Source organism: Ascidiella aspersa, chromosome 7 (assembly GCF_963924565.1).
Source record: "Ascidiella aspersa chromosome 7, kaAscAspe10.2, whole genome shotgun sequence".
In the NCBI taxonomy this organism is placed as follows: domain Eukaryota; kingdom Metazoa; phylum Chordata; class Ascidiacea; order Phlebobranchia; family Ascidiidae; genus Ascidiella; species Ascidiella aspersa.
In genome coordinates this window covers 358,751-375,260 of record NC_139453.1, presented here as the reverse complement: position 1 = coordinate 375,260, position 16,510 = coordinate 358,751, and the positions used below count along the sequence as shown (strand labels likewise).

Here is a 16,510-nt window from a genome sequence, read left to right as displayed (position 1 = left end):
TTCCCATAAATACAACTGAGCAATTCAAAAGAATTTTACTTTAAATAAACAGAAATGTATATCTAATAAAATGTGTTTGAATAGTAAGATTGTCTTGTCTTGTAAGGCTTGTATTGAACTAAGTTTGGTTGTTTTATAATCAAGAGTTTACATTTCCTGTATATTTCTCTATTTTTTTATATGTTGGATGAGTAATTGATTGATTACCTAGGCCAGAAACATTATTGCTCATCATAGCAGTTGAACAACCAAATGCATTAAACCTGCATTGTTTAACCCTTCTGCTTTTTTAGGATCTATGAAGAACGGGGCTGTGGGTGAACAACCGCAGGAAGTATTGTCGGAATCCGGGCAACATTTTCTACAAGTTCCTTTCGACAAGAAACCAAAAGGACTTATCGATGGAATGACAAAGTATGTGGTGTTGAAACTGTTTCTAAATTCACATGTTTATTTTTCTGTGTTATATATCTTTGCTTTGACATTATTGAAGTAATTGAAATTTTATTGTAATGAAGAAAAAGGCTAATTGAGAATAAAGCAAAGTACACTGGAATCAACACTATACCGCTTATTAGTAAAAAACACATTAACAGTTACCAAAAAAAAAAAACTATTTGTTTTGTGAAGTGTTTATTCTATGCCTAGATAACAAATGTCTTATTATTTTTGTTACGCGATTTAAAAAAAAATGCAAAAAGTGTTAATATTGCAAAATTTAGCGGTAATCTTTGCTTACACATGGTGCTGATATTGCAACATATTGATATTATTCGGATATTATATTTGATGCACAGTCAATCCCCAACATTACATGAGCAGCTAACATTGGCATCTTACTTCTTGTATTTACACAAGAACATGCGATATCAATCATTAACAAAATCCACAGAATAATGTGAAGTGTAGAATTATCTGTGCTTGGTAAAATTATCCACAAAATTTATCAAGCCCGCAAATTCCCAAAACAGTGATAAAGTTGTTTCATCAATATTTTTAGATATATCACAGCTTTGCTGACCTCTTTGTCATACATCAATACAAAGCAAATATTTTATAAACTGCTCTTTTAATAAATAAATATTATACACTTTGGAATTTTTACGAGCTAACTTAATCAAAATGCTACTGACAACATTTCTAATAGAACATATACCATTAATTAAACAAAGCTATTGCTGTTAAACTTAAATTCTACAAAACCAGAAAACATACTAAATTTACAAACGGTAAGCAATGTTTTGTTGTGCTATGGAACAGGCAACTTTGTGCCATGCCTTTTTATTCTGGCCGGGACTTAATTTTTATTACGTACACAACACAACATTTACAATTCTAAATGCTTGTGTACAAATATTCACCAATGCGGCTTTGACACATTTTGCGGTTTATTAACAAACAAACAAACAAAGCCTTACAATGAAGCCCAGTGTTTCCCTATGCACATTTTTCAGCGCATTCAAACCATATTCGGTTTGTGAAATGATATGCAACAAATTCATGCAATCCACACATTTTGTTGCTTCCCCATCCCTAAGTTTGTTGTTTTATAAATTTGAACTCTTTTTCATGAATTATGTCAGTTATCTGTTGATTAATTTGGTTTACATCCTGATAAACGATTTCTTCTCCCCTGCAGGTTTTTCACCCCTTCGATGGGGGGGCGCAAAACTATGACCTCACAAGCTCGAACAACGCAGCTGATGATCATGAAGCAATCAGGCGTGACCGCTAGCGATTGTACCAGCGCAAACGAGGACGAGGAAAACATTAACGACAAAACTACAGGTTGGTGCTAGACAAGAAACTTTCAACCATGATTATTTTGTGTTAAATTGAGCATTAGGGATGTCTGATAGACAAATACTCTTGCAAAGCTCGTAATTTTTGTCAGACACTTTTTGTTAAAATATATATATATTTCGCCAGCAAGGGCATCGTTAGTATATTTTAGTTCGAATGAATTTCATTTTTTAAAGCCTATAAAAAAGTTTCTGACCTACATTACAAGCTTTGCTTAAATATTGTGCTGTTCCTGATCAGGAATTGAGGTTGGCATTTATTTTTTTTCTTTCTTGAAGTGTTAATCACATATTCAGTGCTACGTAGGGATGGCTGATAATATCTATAATATCAGATTGTAATAGTTTGCTCAAAATATCGGCCATATATTGGTATTGTATTAAAACATATATTGGACTTCCCTATTTAGAGCAATACTATTATTCCACAGTAAAGTGGTACTTTGTATTTGACAGTATAAGCATAAGTGGTTATTTCAATTGTATGGGCAATTTAGAGAAACTTGTGATACATTAAGCAACCATGAATAATATGTTGGGATTAGAATTTGAAGAAGTCTTTTTTATTTCAGACCCTGCCAAGAAATCTTGCAAAGCGAACATCACAGAAGTCGACGAAAACATGTTTTTCAGGGCACGGGAAGAATCATTACAGGTTTGAATCAAATTTTCCAGTTTTACTGTTAATTTAGTGATTTAACAAAATAAAGTGTACAGAACAAACACATTTAATCAAGTTCCTTAAGTGGTTGTTGTAGAGTAATAACTAGAACAAATTCCATTTAAAAGCCAAAATATTGGAAACTGTTTTGTCCATAAACTCAACAACGTTTCATTTTCTGAAATACTTTTCTGTGCGAAATGTCTAATTAATGTAAAAGAGAGATTCTTGCTTTCAAGCCAAATGATATTTAGACAGATTATAAAAACAACGCATAAATCATTATTTGTAATCTTTTAGAAATATTTCTGTTAGTTTTTATTGAAATTAATTATGCTTTGTTCAGGTCCGTTTTTAATAAACAGTCTAAATATAATATTTTCATCAATGATGTCATTTTACCCCCCAGAGGACGGGGGTTGTTGAGGGAAAGAACCCTGACCCATCTGCGGCCCGTTGCCCCGAGAACATTGAGTTTGGGAAGTATTCGATTGAGACGTGGTACTCGTCGCCATACCCACAGGAGTATGCAAGGTAACCTCTTCATTGGTTTGTAAACTAGCTTCTGTGATGCTTTTAGCTGCCTCAGCAACCCAAATTAAAAAAACATTTTTTAATGTCTGTAAGTCACACGAACAATATATAACAGTGATTCTCAAATTTCTTCACCTTGCAGATTCCTTATGCTTCCTTAAAATAATGGCAGCCCACTTTAATGTAAAAACAGGGAAACTAAAATTTACAGTATTATAATTACTTTTAATACTCTCATGACTCACTGCACAAAAAAGGTTTATTATTGATAAATTTCATTTGAAAAAATACTCTTATGACTAATATAATTCATCAGCCTATAAAATGTGTCACACAAACCCTTATAAACCTTCTCACGGACCAATGGATCCAAGTTGAGAACGACTGCAAAAACAATTGAATATGTAACTTTGATTTATAATTATTAATATTGATCTCTCATGTTTGCCTAAATGTAAAGCAGTGGTTTTTAACCTTTTGTCATTTTATTGTGAACAGTGTACCTTTAGTGACTTAACTCTCTTCGCTGAACTTTTTGTGAGCAAACAAAACAAAAGGCAAATGCAGAAATAACTTTTTACTTAGCTGATACATTTCTTTGTGTTGCTTCCGAATTTTTTCTTACATTTTGACAAATCTTGCTCAGATCTAACCCTAATAATCTAACCGTGTTCGACACTTTTGCAATCAGCGATATCCAAATTAATTTTTTGGTTGCGACAAATGGGTTTTGAAACACTGGTTAAGGTCTTGTTTTTACTATGATAATTCAAACTTGTTGTTTGTTCAGATTGAAGAGGTTGTACTTGTGTGAGTTCTGCCTGAAGTACATGAAGTCACGAGCGATTCTGCATCGGCACGCCAAGAAGTGCCAGTGGTTCCACCCCCCAGCTAACGAGATATATCGCTCGAACAATCTATCTGTGTTCGAAGTTGATGGCAACGTTAGCAAGGTAAACCTTTTACTATATTCATTTCCTCACAGTATTTTTTTATTAAAATTAATGCTTAGAAAGTCTACACATGAAAACGGTAAAACAATAATAAATATTTAAACATATTGAAAAAATACAGTTTTGTTGAGTTTTTGTGTCTGCTCAGTATTTATTCTAGTTTAATGGATTTAATAATAATTATAATGTTTGTCTAATCTGTTTTCAAGTAGACTTACAAATTTGGTGTGTCTAATTACAAATCTTAAATGTTTTTTCTTGAATTAATAACATTTGTGCAGTCATTCATTTTATTCCAATTATTAAATAATAATTCCAGTGTTTTAAAAGGCTGAATTTTCCTGAGATTCCTAAGCGTGTTATAACAAAATGTAGATTTAATACATGTTGCCAAATCACCTTGACCCTTTCTGAGTATTCCAATGTTGCCACTTTTTATTGTTGTTTAATCGTCTTTTGTTTGTAGATCTACTGCCAGAACTTGTGTCTCCTCGCCAAGTTGTTCCTCGACCACAAAACCTTGTATTACGACGTCGAACCATTCTCCTTTTATTGCCTCACAATCAACGACAGCAAGGGCTGCCACCTGATTGGATATTTTTCAAAGGTGGGTGATTGTTCTTTTAAATTAAAAAATATGAGTGAATTCTTGGCTTAAACAGGTTTTGCTTTCACATTTTTTAAATAAACAGAAAAATTTAATAAAAGATAGTTTAAAAAAATATTTCTTCAAAAAAATGGTTTATTAAATAAAACTAAAAACCTTCTTTTTTAAGATTTCGTTTCTTACATTTTAAAAAGTTAGGTTTTGACAAGATTTTGTTGATTAACATACATGAGATAAAAGTATTTGTCATTGCCTTCATATTAAAATTGCACTTTATTAGATGAAAGACATTGCAGTGAAATCTTAGTTGATTGCTTTTTTAAGTTAAATTTTGTAAAAATATTTTATAAGTTGTGTTTTAAAAATCTAAATCTGGCACTTATTGTTTAGGAGAAGCACTGTCAGCAGAAATACAATGTTTCTTGCATTATGACGATGCCACAATATCAGAGGCAGGGTTATGGCAGGTTTCTCATCGATTTCAGTAAGTTCACACATTTGTAATTTTTGTACATTTGTTGTTTTTGTGGTTAGGGTTACCACAAAGCCTTGGAATCTATAAAAGTTTTGACCAATTGTCTTTAAATTGATTTACACATTCAAGAGTCTTTAAAATACATTACGATTTTTTAAAAGTTAATAAAAAAATTTTGAATTTATTTTATGTCAAGCTTAAGTTATGTGTTTTTAAAAGTGACGTTAAATTTTTTAATGGTGTTGACCACGGCATTTATTCTGCTTTTGAAATATATTAAAATAACATCAAGCCACCTTATTTTAGGTTTTTTTAAACGTTTAAATTCCATTTGAAAAGTCTTAGAATCAATTTTGTTTCATAATATGGCAACCAAGATGTTACGATAAGGTTTGCAAATTAACAATGCTAATACATATATATATATATATCTTAAAACAATTATTTCTTCATATCAGAATGCGTTTAATACTTAACTTATAATGTTGTGACAATAAGACAATAAGTGTCTGACGGTTTTGTTTATTTTTATCGGTATAGCGTTGTGCTCTGTGTGACACCCTGCATAGGATGTACATTGTTATGGTTTTATTTCAAATACTGTGAACTAAAAGCATAAATGAAATCTTTATAAAAACTTGGCCTTAAAAAAACATTGTGTATTTATAAAGGATAATAAAGGCTTGTAAAAATTAAAACTTTTTTACATTTAACCTTTTTTTAAATATTATAAAAATTTCAAGAAACATTGTTTTATTAAATGTGTTTTACAGCTTTCTAAAAAAAACATCTGGTAAAAAGTGCATGTCATTATTTGCAAGTCACTAGTTAAACAATATGTATATAACCACCTGATAAAGGCTTGTAAAAATAAATATTTTTTTATATTTTACTTTTTTATTTATTTAAAATTATTATAAAACTGCCTAATATAAAATGCATATACTTAAGTTCAGGTAACTTGTTAAAAATATATATTTGCGCAGGCTACTTGTTGTCGCGTAAGGAGGGCCAGGCTGGCTCACCAGAGAAACCACTTTCTGACCTGGGTCAAGTTTCCTACAACGCATACTGGAAATCCGCTCTCCTCGAGTTCCTTTCAACAAGAACACAAACTAAACTCATCTCTCTCCGAGATATCAGCAAAGCAACTGGTGTGTAATATTTATATTATTAACAAACAAGCAACTGGTGTGTAATATTTATATTATTAACAAACGAGCAACTGGTGTGTCTATATCATTCACAAACAAACGTTAATAAAATGCAGGAAAAAAACATAAAAAAAGCCATGGTATTTTAACTCCCAGTTGATATATTTTGCCTTATTTTAATATAAAGTATTTTTGTTTGCATAATACATTAGTATTTTTGTTGGTACATTGTTGTATTTATAATATTTCTTTATAAGAGGAAACTTGCATAATGGAGATCAACTTTTTAAAAATTTTACTCACAGAAAAATGCTTTGTTTGATCTGAACATAATCGATACCAAACACTAAATAATAACTGAATCATAAAGCCTTTGTAATTCCTTGTTCGGTCATTTGAGGCCCAATAGTTGTAGGTTTTAATATTTAGCTCAGCAGGTGATTTCTGACCGTTTCAACATCAAGTAATGCTTAGCTTTAATAATAAAAATGTTACTGACAAGTAGTTATTTGTTATATTCATCTATCTGAAAAACTATAGTAAAACCACTCTTTAATACCCTTGGTTGTTTAACATTTTTTCAATAATATAATTTCCGCTTAATATTCTTATAAATACTTTCCCCTGCTTAGGTATTTGTCCACATGATGTCGCCAGCGCGCTGCAATCTCTCGGAATGATCAAAGTCCTCAAGTCAAAAGACGAAAACTCCCCCCAGCAGTTTAAGTGAGTCAACACAAAAGCTTCTTTTAATTCTGAAATATATTTTTGGTGATTTTTCACCTTTTGTTCGCCTTTTAATAATTGTTTTGGAAAATAAAACTGGCCGTAGTGAATTTCAGTTCATTTTGTAATAAAACCTGGAAGCTGTTGATTGATTGTGCACAGGTCAAACTTTTTGACTTTTTCACAAATATTATCAACATCTGCAGGCTGTATTTCTTGGTTTAACTACATCTGGCATTTTTAAGCATTTACCAAAGATATTAACTTTCTGTTTTAAATTAAAAAATGTTGTTTCAGTTGACTTTTACCAGAGATACAAATTGGTATTTTGATTTTTCTTAAAATATATCTGAAACTGTTTTTTTGTTTTTTTTTTCTTAATAATATAATGTAAATTTTTAATTTTCACCCAGATTCAACTTGTCCCGCAAGCGTCAAGTTCTGTCGGAGTACATGAACAAGCGTGAAGGTATGCGCAATGACCCCACGAGACCCTCAAGACCGACCCTTGACCCTGATTGTTTAAGATGGACTCCGCTTGTCGCTTCGACAAGTTTTCTAAGCGATGAGGCAAGTTGCTAAAAAGTTGAAAGACTATGTTTTTCCAAAAGTCTTAAAATGTCATTTTAATTGTTTGTGCAACATGAATTAAGAAAGTGTCATAGAAATATTCAAATTCATTGATATTATATTGAGCATGGCGCTTATACTGTTTTGTTTACGAATTTTACTCAAAACATATCACTGAGGTTCCAATTTTAGATTGTTTAAAAGATATAATTTTTCTTTATAAGTTTTGAATATCTTTGAATTTAATTCACATAACTGTGTGACAACCGTGTGGTATAAACGTAAATTTATCTTCCAGTCTGGGCTGCGTTCACCCTCTACGACCCCCGAGAAGCGACCCCCGCTTGCCCCGACATCCCGACTAAACCTCAGCGCGACAAACAAACAAGAAAGCGCATCCGTCGAGTCGCACAACTCTTCCGACATTGAGAACATCCAAGTGACGTTGTCGACCGAAGCAAACGATTCAAACCATGACTCGGTGGAAGCGAAAGAAAATCTTCCCACTCTTTCGGAAGCGGAAAAGACGATTTTAAACCAACCAATCACAACCATGGATTTAAAACCTTCAAATCAAGATGAGCCAATCACAATGCAGGATTTATCAGATTCAAACCAGGATCGACCTATCACAAACGACGACATCTCAAAAGGCTTTCTACCGCCCTCTAGTGTGGTGCAGAGGAAACGGGGCCGGCCCCGAAAGAACCCGGGCATTGGGCTGATGGAACCGGAGGGGCCTGAGGAGGGGTCGAGCCCCGGAAGTTTAAACTCGAGGAAGAAACGGAGAAGAAAGGTCAAAGGTTACCCTTGGGGAAAAGTGAAGAAGAAAAAGAAAAAGAAGAAATTCATTGACGTAAGTTTTGCTAAAGTTTGTTGATTTATTGAATGTAATTGTTATTTTTTGTGCTGAAAATATTCTTGGTGTTTTTTTATACAAATTTTGAACATTCCTAGTTTTTAACTTCACTAAGTTTTGTCTCCTTTTCACTTTCACTAATACAAATACTATTTTTCCTTTTTAACAAAAGGTAGTGGTTCTGGGAAAACAATTTTTACTCTTTAATGTATTTTTTTTTATTTTACTTAGTGCAACAAAAGAGTTATTGAAACCACATAGTGGCCATTTTACATATAAAAGGAGAGAGTGAATTTTAGGAATTGGTTTACTAAATTACCTACTTTAAGATTTTTGATCTAACAATCCTGCAAAAACAGTTTTCTAATCACTATACAATACTGTTTTTTCGTATTGATAAGTAACATTTACAACTTTAAATTTGGGCAAATTTATAATAACCTAATGTATTCTGAATTATATATAAACCTGTAAGGGTTGTCGCTATAATTACTACTCAAGCAATAATTTCTAGAATGCATGTGTTAAACAGAATGTGGAAAGCTACAAGTTGCGTAGTATGGGAATGGTGTTTCCACACAGTAATGCAAACTTGTTTTATTTGACAGAATTCATCGGACAAGCTTGACACGAGTGATAGTGAGAAACCGACCCGGGGTAATGGTTGGAGGATGGGGGGACCTCACTTCTCGTCTGAGTCAGAAGAAGAAAACGATAAAGACGGTGAGTTGCACAACTGCTTGAAGTACGACATTAAAAAGTTACTCTTCTGATATTGCACTTTTTATCATATATCCCAGTTTATCTGTACTAGGATATTTTCTATATTTGACCGGATTTAAATGCATGAATAATTAGGATCAACTAACATGAGTAATATCTAACTAAACTAACCGTTCTTTAAAAAATAAAGTGTGTTATAATCTAATAAACAGCATTTCAACGACTGAAATTTGTTGACCAGCTGTTGTATTCGATTGTGGCCCATGACGGTCTGTTAGAAACAACAGCTTGTAAAAAGCTTTGAATTAAAGGCAAACATTGAGCTGTTTAGGGCGAAATCATAGTTTTATTGAACATGAAACCTGAATTGACAAATCTAGCTCAGGTTTCGATAAAATCCAGCGTTTTAATCGGAAAATTAACTTTTCAGAAGACTTAAAACACCCGCCACTAGAGGCATCAGACACAATGAGTTCCGAGATGAGTCAGATTGACACGAACTCGATCGAAGATGTTCCGGAACCCCCCGAAAGTTGCTCCCCCGAAAACTTTGCCGCCCTCTCCCAAATGCGAAAGCGACGTCGGCGAAAATCGAAGGGATACCAGTGGGGAACGAAGAAGCGCAAAATAAAGAAGACCTTTGTCTCGGTGCTGCGTCGCGTAACTGGAGGTGCAGTAGCAAAACATAACAATCAGCCAAAAATAAGCGAGCTTGTTGCCGAAAAACTTAAAGAAGTAACGACAAAAGTTGACACAAAAAAGCCGAAACAAACAACAATGGACCGCTTCTTTCAACCAAAGCCGACTTTTTTGGTTGCGAACGAATCAAGTGCGTCAAGTTCGAACAACAACAACATAAACATCACTGCGAGCAAGTCATCGACGGAGATGAAAAGTTTGAGCAATGCGCTGATCGACTCGAAGCACGTTGTGGTCGCGAGTGTGACGATATCGCCGACAAAATCTCCGCTCAAACAGCAGCTCACCTCTCCTGAAACGAAGCGCAAACAAAGCGCGCTCATATCGCCGGGGTCGGAGCCGAAACAGCGACGTCGAAGCGCAATCGCAAGCGACAACTTCGTCGCAAGCTGTTTGTTGTCGACTCGGACTCCGCGGAGAGAAACGCTCGAGAAGAAGCGTCCGAGAGGAAGACCCCGCATCAACTTTCCTCCTGAACTCGAAACAGCTCCCAACTCCCTGGAGGATCAGAGTCCTCCACAGGAGGTGGATGAACAAAGAGCTGAATCCTCGGATGTAAAGGAATCTTTTTTAGCTCAAAGCCCCCACATTCAGAATGAAGCAGTGAGCAACAATAAGCCAAAAGCTGAAGGAACAGTCGCTTTCGCGCAACCCTGGATCGCTAACGTCAGCAGCGGGTCTTCAAATGTTGCGCAATCAAGCCACAACTCGTTCACGCTGGCGCACGAAGGTCGTTTCAAGGACATGTCCTTCAAAGCGGCAAACACAAACGCTCTCGGCCAGAACAAGAAAGTTAAAGCGGCGATAAATTGGCAATCACCGTCGCTCACAACCTACAGGGATATGAACCAAATCAACGACGAAGACATCGACATTTCTTCAAGTTCCTCCTCAGAAGCTGAGTCATCGAGTTGCTCTTCTGCTGAGTCATCGTGCGACAATTCATCTGACGAGGAACAAAACGAACTTCGCGACGTCGGAGAAGATTTATCCTCCACAAACCAGCAATGGAGGGGGAGCGAGAAAACAAAGCGGTTAATGAAAACTTCTTCTCAATCATCGGAGAAACAAGAGGATGTGGGGGCCACAGGTCCTGTTCGGGAGAGACTAGGGGTCAAACGGGGTCGCGGGAGGCCTCGAAAATACCCCCCGAAAGATCCGAGCGGTGTTTCGGAGAAGATAAAGGTTAAGAAGAAGTCAAAGAAAGTTGAGGAAGTTCGTGAGAAGATAAAGTTGACGGTTCGTAGAACGAGCGTCGGTTACCACACAACGCACACCGAGGATGCGGCAGCGGAACAAACGCTCTCCAGCGCTCCTAACTCGCCCCACCACCAGGAGGAACCAAAGAGTCCCGAAGAGCGAACTCCAAAAACAGAAGTTTCAGTCGAACCGGAACGTACCCAGTTGTCAGAAAGCTGCGAAGATTCCGACTCCAACGAAAACTTCGCCGACAAAAAAGACGGCAAGAGCGCTCTGCGTTGCCATGCCGACCCTACCCTCCCGACGTGGGCTTCTGATAGTTGCGCAACATCGCAGGACTGCTGGGGCCGGAAGAGTCCCGACGCGAACCAAACCCCGTCATCCGCAAACTCGCTGGCGATGGACGACGATGTTGCCATGACAACGGTGTTTCCGACCATGAGCGGGATTCGACCTTCATCCGCCCTTGAGAACAATTCACCTTCAGCGATGGATCTCGATGGGAGCAGAGATGCTCGGGATGAGGAGGACACAAGAACAACACCCGAGGTGAATTGTGGGATCTGTTGTTTGCAGGAAACTGCAGCGGTATTTTACTCTATTTGAGTTCTACGATTTAGATTTAAGTGATATAGATTTGACTTTACCTAAGTCTTACAAAAACCTTAAATGCAATCAACATTTTTTATTAACATTTATTTAGTTTTAATCTGTTTGATTAAAATCAGAATCTTTATAAACTTTCATGTCTGTAAGTGCAACTGGTCTTTGATTTTAATTATCGGTCTTATATTTATTAGTGACAAGATTTTTTAATCGTTCGTTATAGTTTTTTTTTTCATATAACACCACCGACTGTAAATGCAAGTTTTCTTTCCATAACGCAAATTACCTAAATTAGGTTACTTACTTAATTTCCAGTGTGTTGTGCGAAAAACCATGCCGCACATAATACTGTTGCATGAACTTTTTGATGATAAAACATTGTTTAATGCCAGACTTCTGCGTGGAAGCCCCAACAATGTTCGACAAGAGCTGAAGAGGAAAATGAGATCAACGCAGCAGTTGCTTCCATCACACAACTGGACGCCGCATCGCCACTTGGTAAGTGATAAGTGCAATTCTACTGTCTACATTACAAGCACCACATAAACATCCACAAATACATATGTACAATGCTGCTATGTATGGGAGCCATATCAAACATGCGGTAATAACATGTGGGAACACGAGTGTTTGTGGCCTGGACGAGTGTCTCAAAGTTTGCCTCAACTTTTAGCCTCTTACTTCAGCAGCGTTAAAAAACTTTTTGTTAAAGTCTGTATAATTTTGAAAAGTAACAAAACTTCTCAAAGTTTTCGGTTCCTAAAAACACAAGTGGCGTAAGCTTTATTGTAGCTATTTTACGAATTACAACCCTTCCAACTTTCTACAATCGAGCTTTTTTTTAATCTACTTCTTCTTTCGCCATAGTAACAGCGGATTACTCTGGAGCAGCAATTCTCGAAGAACAACCTTCCCCTCATCCGATCGACCCACCTCTCATCCGCTTGGATCGCCATGACGACGCTCAAGAGATGCTGAGTCACGATGACGAGGCACAAACTGCGTCCAATGACGTAGAGCAAAATCTGCTGAATGATAATGACGAGGCACAAAACCAACCGAATAACGAAAATCAAGATGAAATAATGCTGACTTACGATGAAGGTGGTGAAAAACTGCTGACTCGTGGCGCAGAACAACCGATGCTGAGTCAGGATGACACAGCACAATCCCCGGATGAATCGATGGAAAGGACGATCACAGAAGAAAAGTTTCTCGAATCCTCTGCCTTGCATTCCAGCGGGGAATTCCCCTCCAATATGGGTGAGATGCAAGGATTCGATCCTCAGAGCGAGTTACCCCTAGGAACCACCTCTCAGCCCCTAGCAACGGCCTCCCAGCCCCTAGCAACCGCACCACAGCAATGCAACTTCAACGAGGCGCCCTACAGCGGCGAGTTCGTGTCGACCAATAACGAGCCGCTCCAGATTCAAACCTACCAATCAGAGCTCGCCTTTCAGTGCCAGCAACAAAGCGGCGGTTACCAGGACAACGGTAACCTACAGCAACCGCTCTACGAAAGCGACACCCAGCGGATGTACAACGCTTCGTGCATGGGGTCGCAACCCCCTCCACCCCAGCATGACGTCATAGACGAAAACAATCAAGCGGTTATGACGTCACCCAAACCAAGTTACGCGCAGCAGGTTTCACAAACAACAATGGCCGCCCCGGCTTGTCACGCCTCAGTGGTTCAGGTGCACCCCCAGGGGTCCCAGCACCCCCAGGGACACCCCGCGTACCCCCCGGCGCCAGGGGGTTCCGGTTCCACCAGTGGGTACGAGACCCTGAGTAACAACAGCTGCAGTCCTTACACCTCGCCTGAAAGCTTGAACCCTGGAAGTTGTGACCACAACACGATAACAACAACAGCCTCGGCAACATTCACCCCTGAACAAGCGGGAATTCCCCTGGGGGCTGGACCCATGTCTGTGGGGGTACAACAACATCTGCAGGCAAACTTCCCGCCAAGTATTGATTCTGGTGAGTTTTGAATCAACCAATAACGTCGTTTTTGCTGATCATTTGACCTCGATGGAACCGTTTTCTAACCTTACTTCACTTAGAATAGATTAAATATCATCGTTTCTTAAAACTGAGACAAAATTGACATTTAAGAACTTTAATAAACAATCGTTTATTTGTCAGTTCTTTTCGTAGAAAAATATTCTCTTTTCTCTTTAACTTCAATAGTTAGTCGAATCAGAAAAAAACAGATGAAAAGTTAACACAAATTAATTTCCAGGTCACGGCAGCGAGTACCTTTCGTCTCCCCCAAGTTTGGGGGTGTCTTCGACCCAAGGGACACCCCCTAAACCGAGCGTGGTGCCCCAGCAGACCCTGATGAGCCCGGAACCATCATTTCCCCAGGCGAGACAACAACTAAACTCCGCAGGATCTTACAACAACCTCTCCTCTCCCAATATGACGCAACAAAACACCAATATGACGCAACAAAGCCGCCCCAGCTGCGCCGTGGGGGACCCCCTGCACCCCCCGCAGAACTTGAACCTGATGCCTTGCATGGTTCAACAGCAGCGCTCCCCCTCCGTCAGCAAAACCCCAACAACCCCCCAATGTGGGTTCCCGCGCGCCGAGGAGGGGTTTGGGGGGAATGTGGAACCCCGGCACCCCCCTGTCCCCTCGCCCCCCCACACAGCCCCTAGCTCGCTGATGAAGCTGCAGAAGCTGACGCGACAGATCTCGGTTGAAAGCCCCTCAGCGACCCACCGGGCCCCCCTAGGGAAGGGGGCTTTCCCAACACCCCAGACCCACCTGCGCCGCCCCCGATATACCGGGGTCCCTGAGCGCCCGGCCAGCGTACAACCCCCGGTAATCCCCTCGATGGAGAAGCCTCACCCCTCGACTCCCCCTGCGGGGATGGTGGACCGCCCCAGGGACGGTTACTATGGCAACAAGGACCCCTACGCCAGGGTGAATACCCTAGCTAGTGGTGAATACCCGTACAACTGGGAGCAAGGCGTCCAACATTTTCCCCGACATAATCCCAGCTACCCCACTTACGAACAATCGTGGCCCCCTGGGGCATTTGGGACTTACCCAGGGTATTCCACGCAAGCGCCCCATTGTCAACTGGAGCGACAATACACGTCACAAAAGTTCACTCACCCCAGTGGGGGTAATTACCCCCAAAACACCCCCCACAACTCCATGTTGATGAACCCAAACAGACAAACTTGGGGGGGCAGAGACCCCTACGAACAGGGGTCGGGGTACGAGGGGCTGGGGGTGCGTCCCCCCTTCCCCACCCATGAAATGCACCCCCGACCCCCTAATTTGCACCCCTACTACAGTGGCCCCACTTACCCCGGCTACACGAACCAGGGCGGCTACAACAACTCGTTTCCCCACAGGTAGCAACATTTTTACCCACTTTCAATCAAGTGTCACTTCTTATCTCAACTTGCTCCTTAAATCTTGACCAAAATATAAAATATTGTCGAAAAAAAGCTGCGTTTTCTGTGAATTTTCACTTGTTTAGTCACAAGGTGTCGTTTGTTCTCTCACATAAAGACGTCAATTGCTGTTTATTTCGTGTTGGTTGAAAGTTTTCGAGAAATTTGTTCCTTAAATCAGTGGTTCTCCAACTTCCACCTGACCGACTGTTCAACGCGGTACAATAATTACTCTTAACGTTAAATCTGTGTTAGCCGTGTCCCATACTTTCAAAGGTAATTTTTTCTGGGTTATTATTACATACAAAACTTGCTTCAGCGCTTACATTTCGTTACTTCCAATTATTTTCACCACTAGTTTTTGATAAATTCAACTTTTAAGGCAGAAATCACTGCGTTGATGACAAATCATGACTAAAATTCCTACATTTGTTTTCTATCAGGCGAGTAACGATACCACCACTTGCTATCGGGTATCGGCTCCGATCCGATATTACAAATTTCTCACTGTACACAAACTGTCAAATGCTTTAAAAGTATGGAAACTGAATTAAAAGAATGTGTTTTAGCCAACTTTACCAGTCGATGTATTGGAAGAAGTTTCGCAGGTCCCTTAACTTAATGGCCCATCCCAGTTTGAGGAAGCACTGCTTTGAGTCTTACAGACAAACCACATTTGCTTGGCTTTGTTCGAACGATTTCAGACTTTTGTTTTACTAGAAGGTGTCTACAACCGTCGAAGTTCATGTTCTTGTGCTAATTCTTTACCTTAGCGTTTCGTTTCTTTCAATTTTCACCGTTCTTTTTCTCGACTCTCTACCGCTCATGGCGGACAACGTACACTGCCCTGAAATGTACAAAAAAACTCACACAAAAAACGAGATCCGGTGAAAATTTTGTCCTTGTTTGTGCATTTTTTGCTCAAAGAAATCTTTTGTGCTTCACAAAAGTACGAAAGTCATTCAAAATTGCACAAAATCAACTTATTTGTACATTTTTTGTGCGTTTGAAATTTACCGGCGGCTTGTATTTTCACATTGGTTCAAGTAGCGCAACTTTTTTATTCGTGTTGGGGGCGACACATCGTCTCGTTTTTTGTTTTACAGTGTATATATATTGGTATCCGCATCGTATTTTGATTAAATGAATCCCAAGTCGATTTAGCTCACTTGCTTTTATACCGATTTTTTACAAGTCACTTCAGAGTTCCTACTAAATCATTAGCAATCTTGTTGTGAGTAATTCTGTTTCATAAAAATGAACGATTCAATTTTTTTTAACCTGATCTAGACACCAGTTACAGCACGACATTATTGGTCAATTTTAGTGCTTCTAAACAAACACACAATAAATAGATTGATTCCCCCAAATAACATTTACCGAGCCCTGTTTTAAAAAAGCAGCCAGAACTTAACTTCAAGTTGCCCAGTTTTTTAATATATTTTAAGTACTTACGGCATTCTCATTGATCAGTGGCTTCCAAACTGCAGGTTTCTGACCAAGTGTTGAGCAAACTAGCCAAGTA

General features: G+C 38.6%; 1 protein-coding gene across 1 annotated transcript in view; it reads left to right on the top strand.

The window, feature by feature from the left end:
- LOC146137164 (uncharacterized) overlaps window positions 1-16,160 on the top strand; it is a 34,877-nt gene extending 18,717 nt beyond the window's left edge. Inside the window, exons 10-25 of the mRNA XM_083393193.1 lie at window positions 332-414; window positions 1,640-1,788; window positions 2,375-2,457; window positions 2,873-2,997; window positions 3,788-3,950; window positions 4,417-4,557; window positions 4,948-5,041; window positions 6,019-6,186; window positions 6,819-6,912; window positions 7,326-7,482; window positions 7,781-8,338; window positions 8,950-9,064; window positions 9,495-11,512; window positions 11,962-12,067; window positions 12,437-13,552; window positions 13,815-16,160. Coding sequence (XP_083249319.1) covers window positions 332-414; window positions 1,640-1,788; window positions 2,375-2,457; window positions 2,873-2,997; window positions 3,788-3,950; window positions 4,417-4,557; window positions 4,948-5,041; window positions 6,019-6,186; window positions 6,819-6,912; window positions 7,326-7,482; window positions 7,781-8,338; window positions 8,950-9,064; window positions 9,495-11,512; window positions 11,962-12,067; window positions 12,437-13,552; window positions 13,815-14,947 — 6,303 coding nt within the window. The 3' untranslated portion in view covers window positions 14,948-16,160. The remainder of the gene's footprint in view (window positions 1-331; window positions 415-1,639; window positions 1,789-2,374; window positions 2,458-2,872; window positions 2,998-3,787; window positions 3,951-4,416; window positions 4,558-4,947; window positions 5,042-6,018; window positions 6,187-6,818; window positions 6,913-7,325; window positions 7,483-7,780; window positions 8,339-8,949; window positions 9,065-9,494; window positions 11,513-11,961; window positions 12,068-12,436; window positions 13,553-13,814) is intronic.
- Window positions 16,161-16,510: the final 350 nt, after the last annotated feature.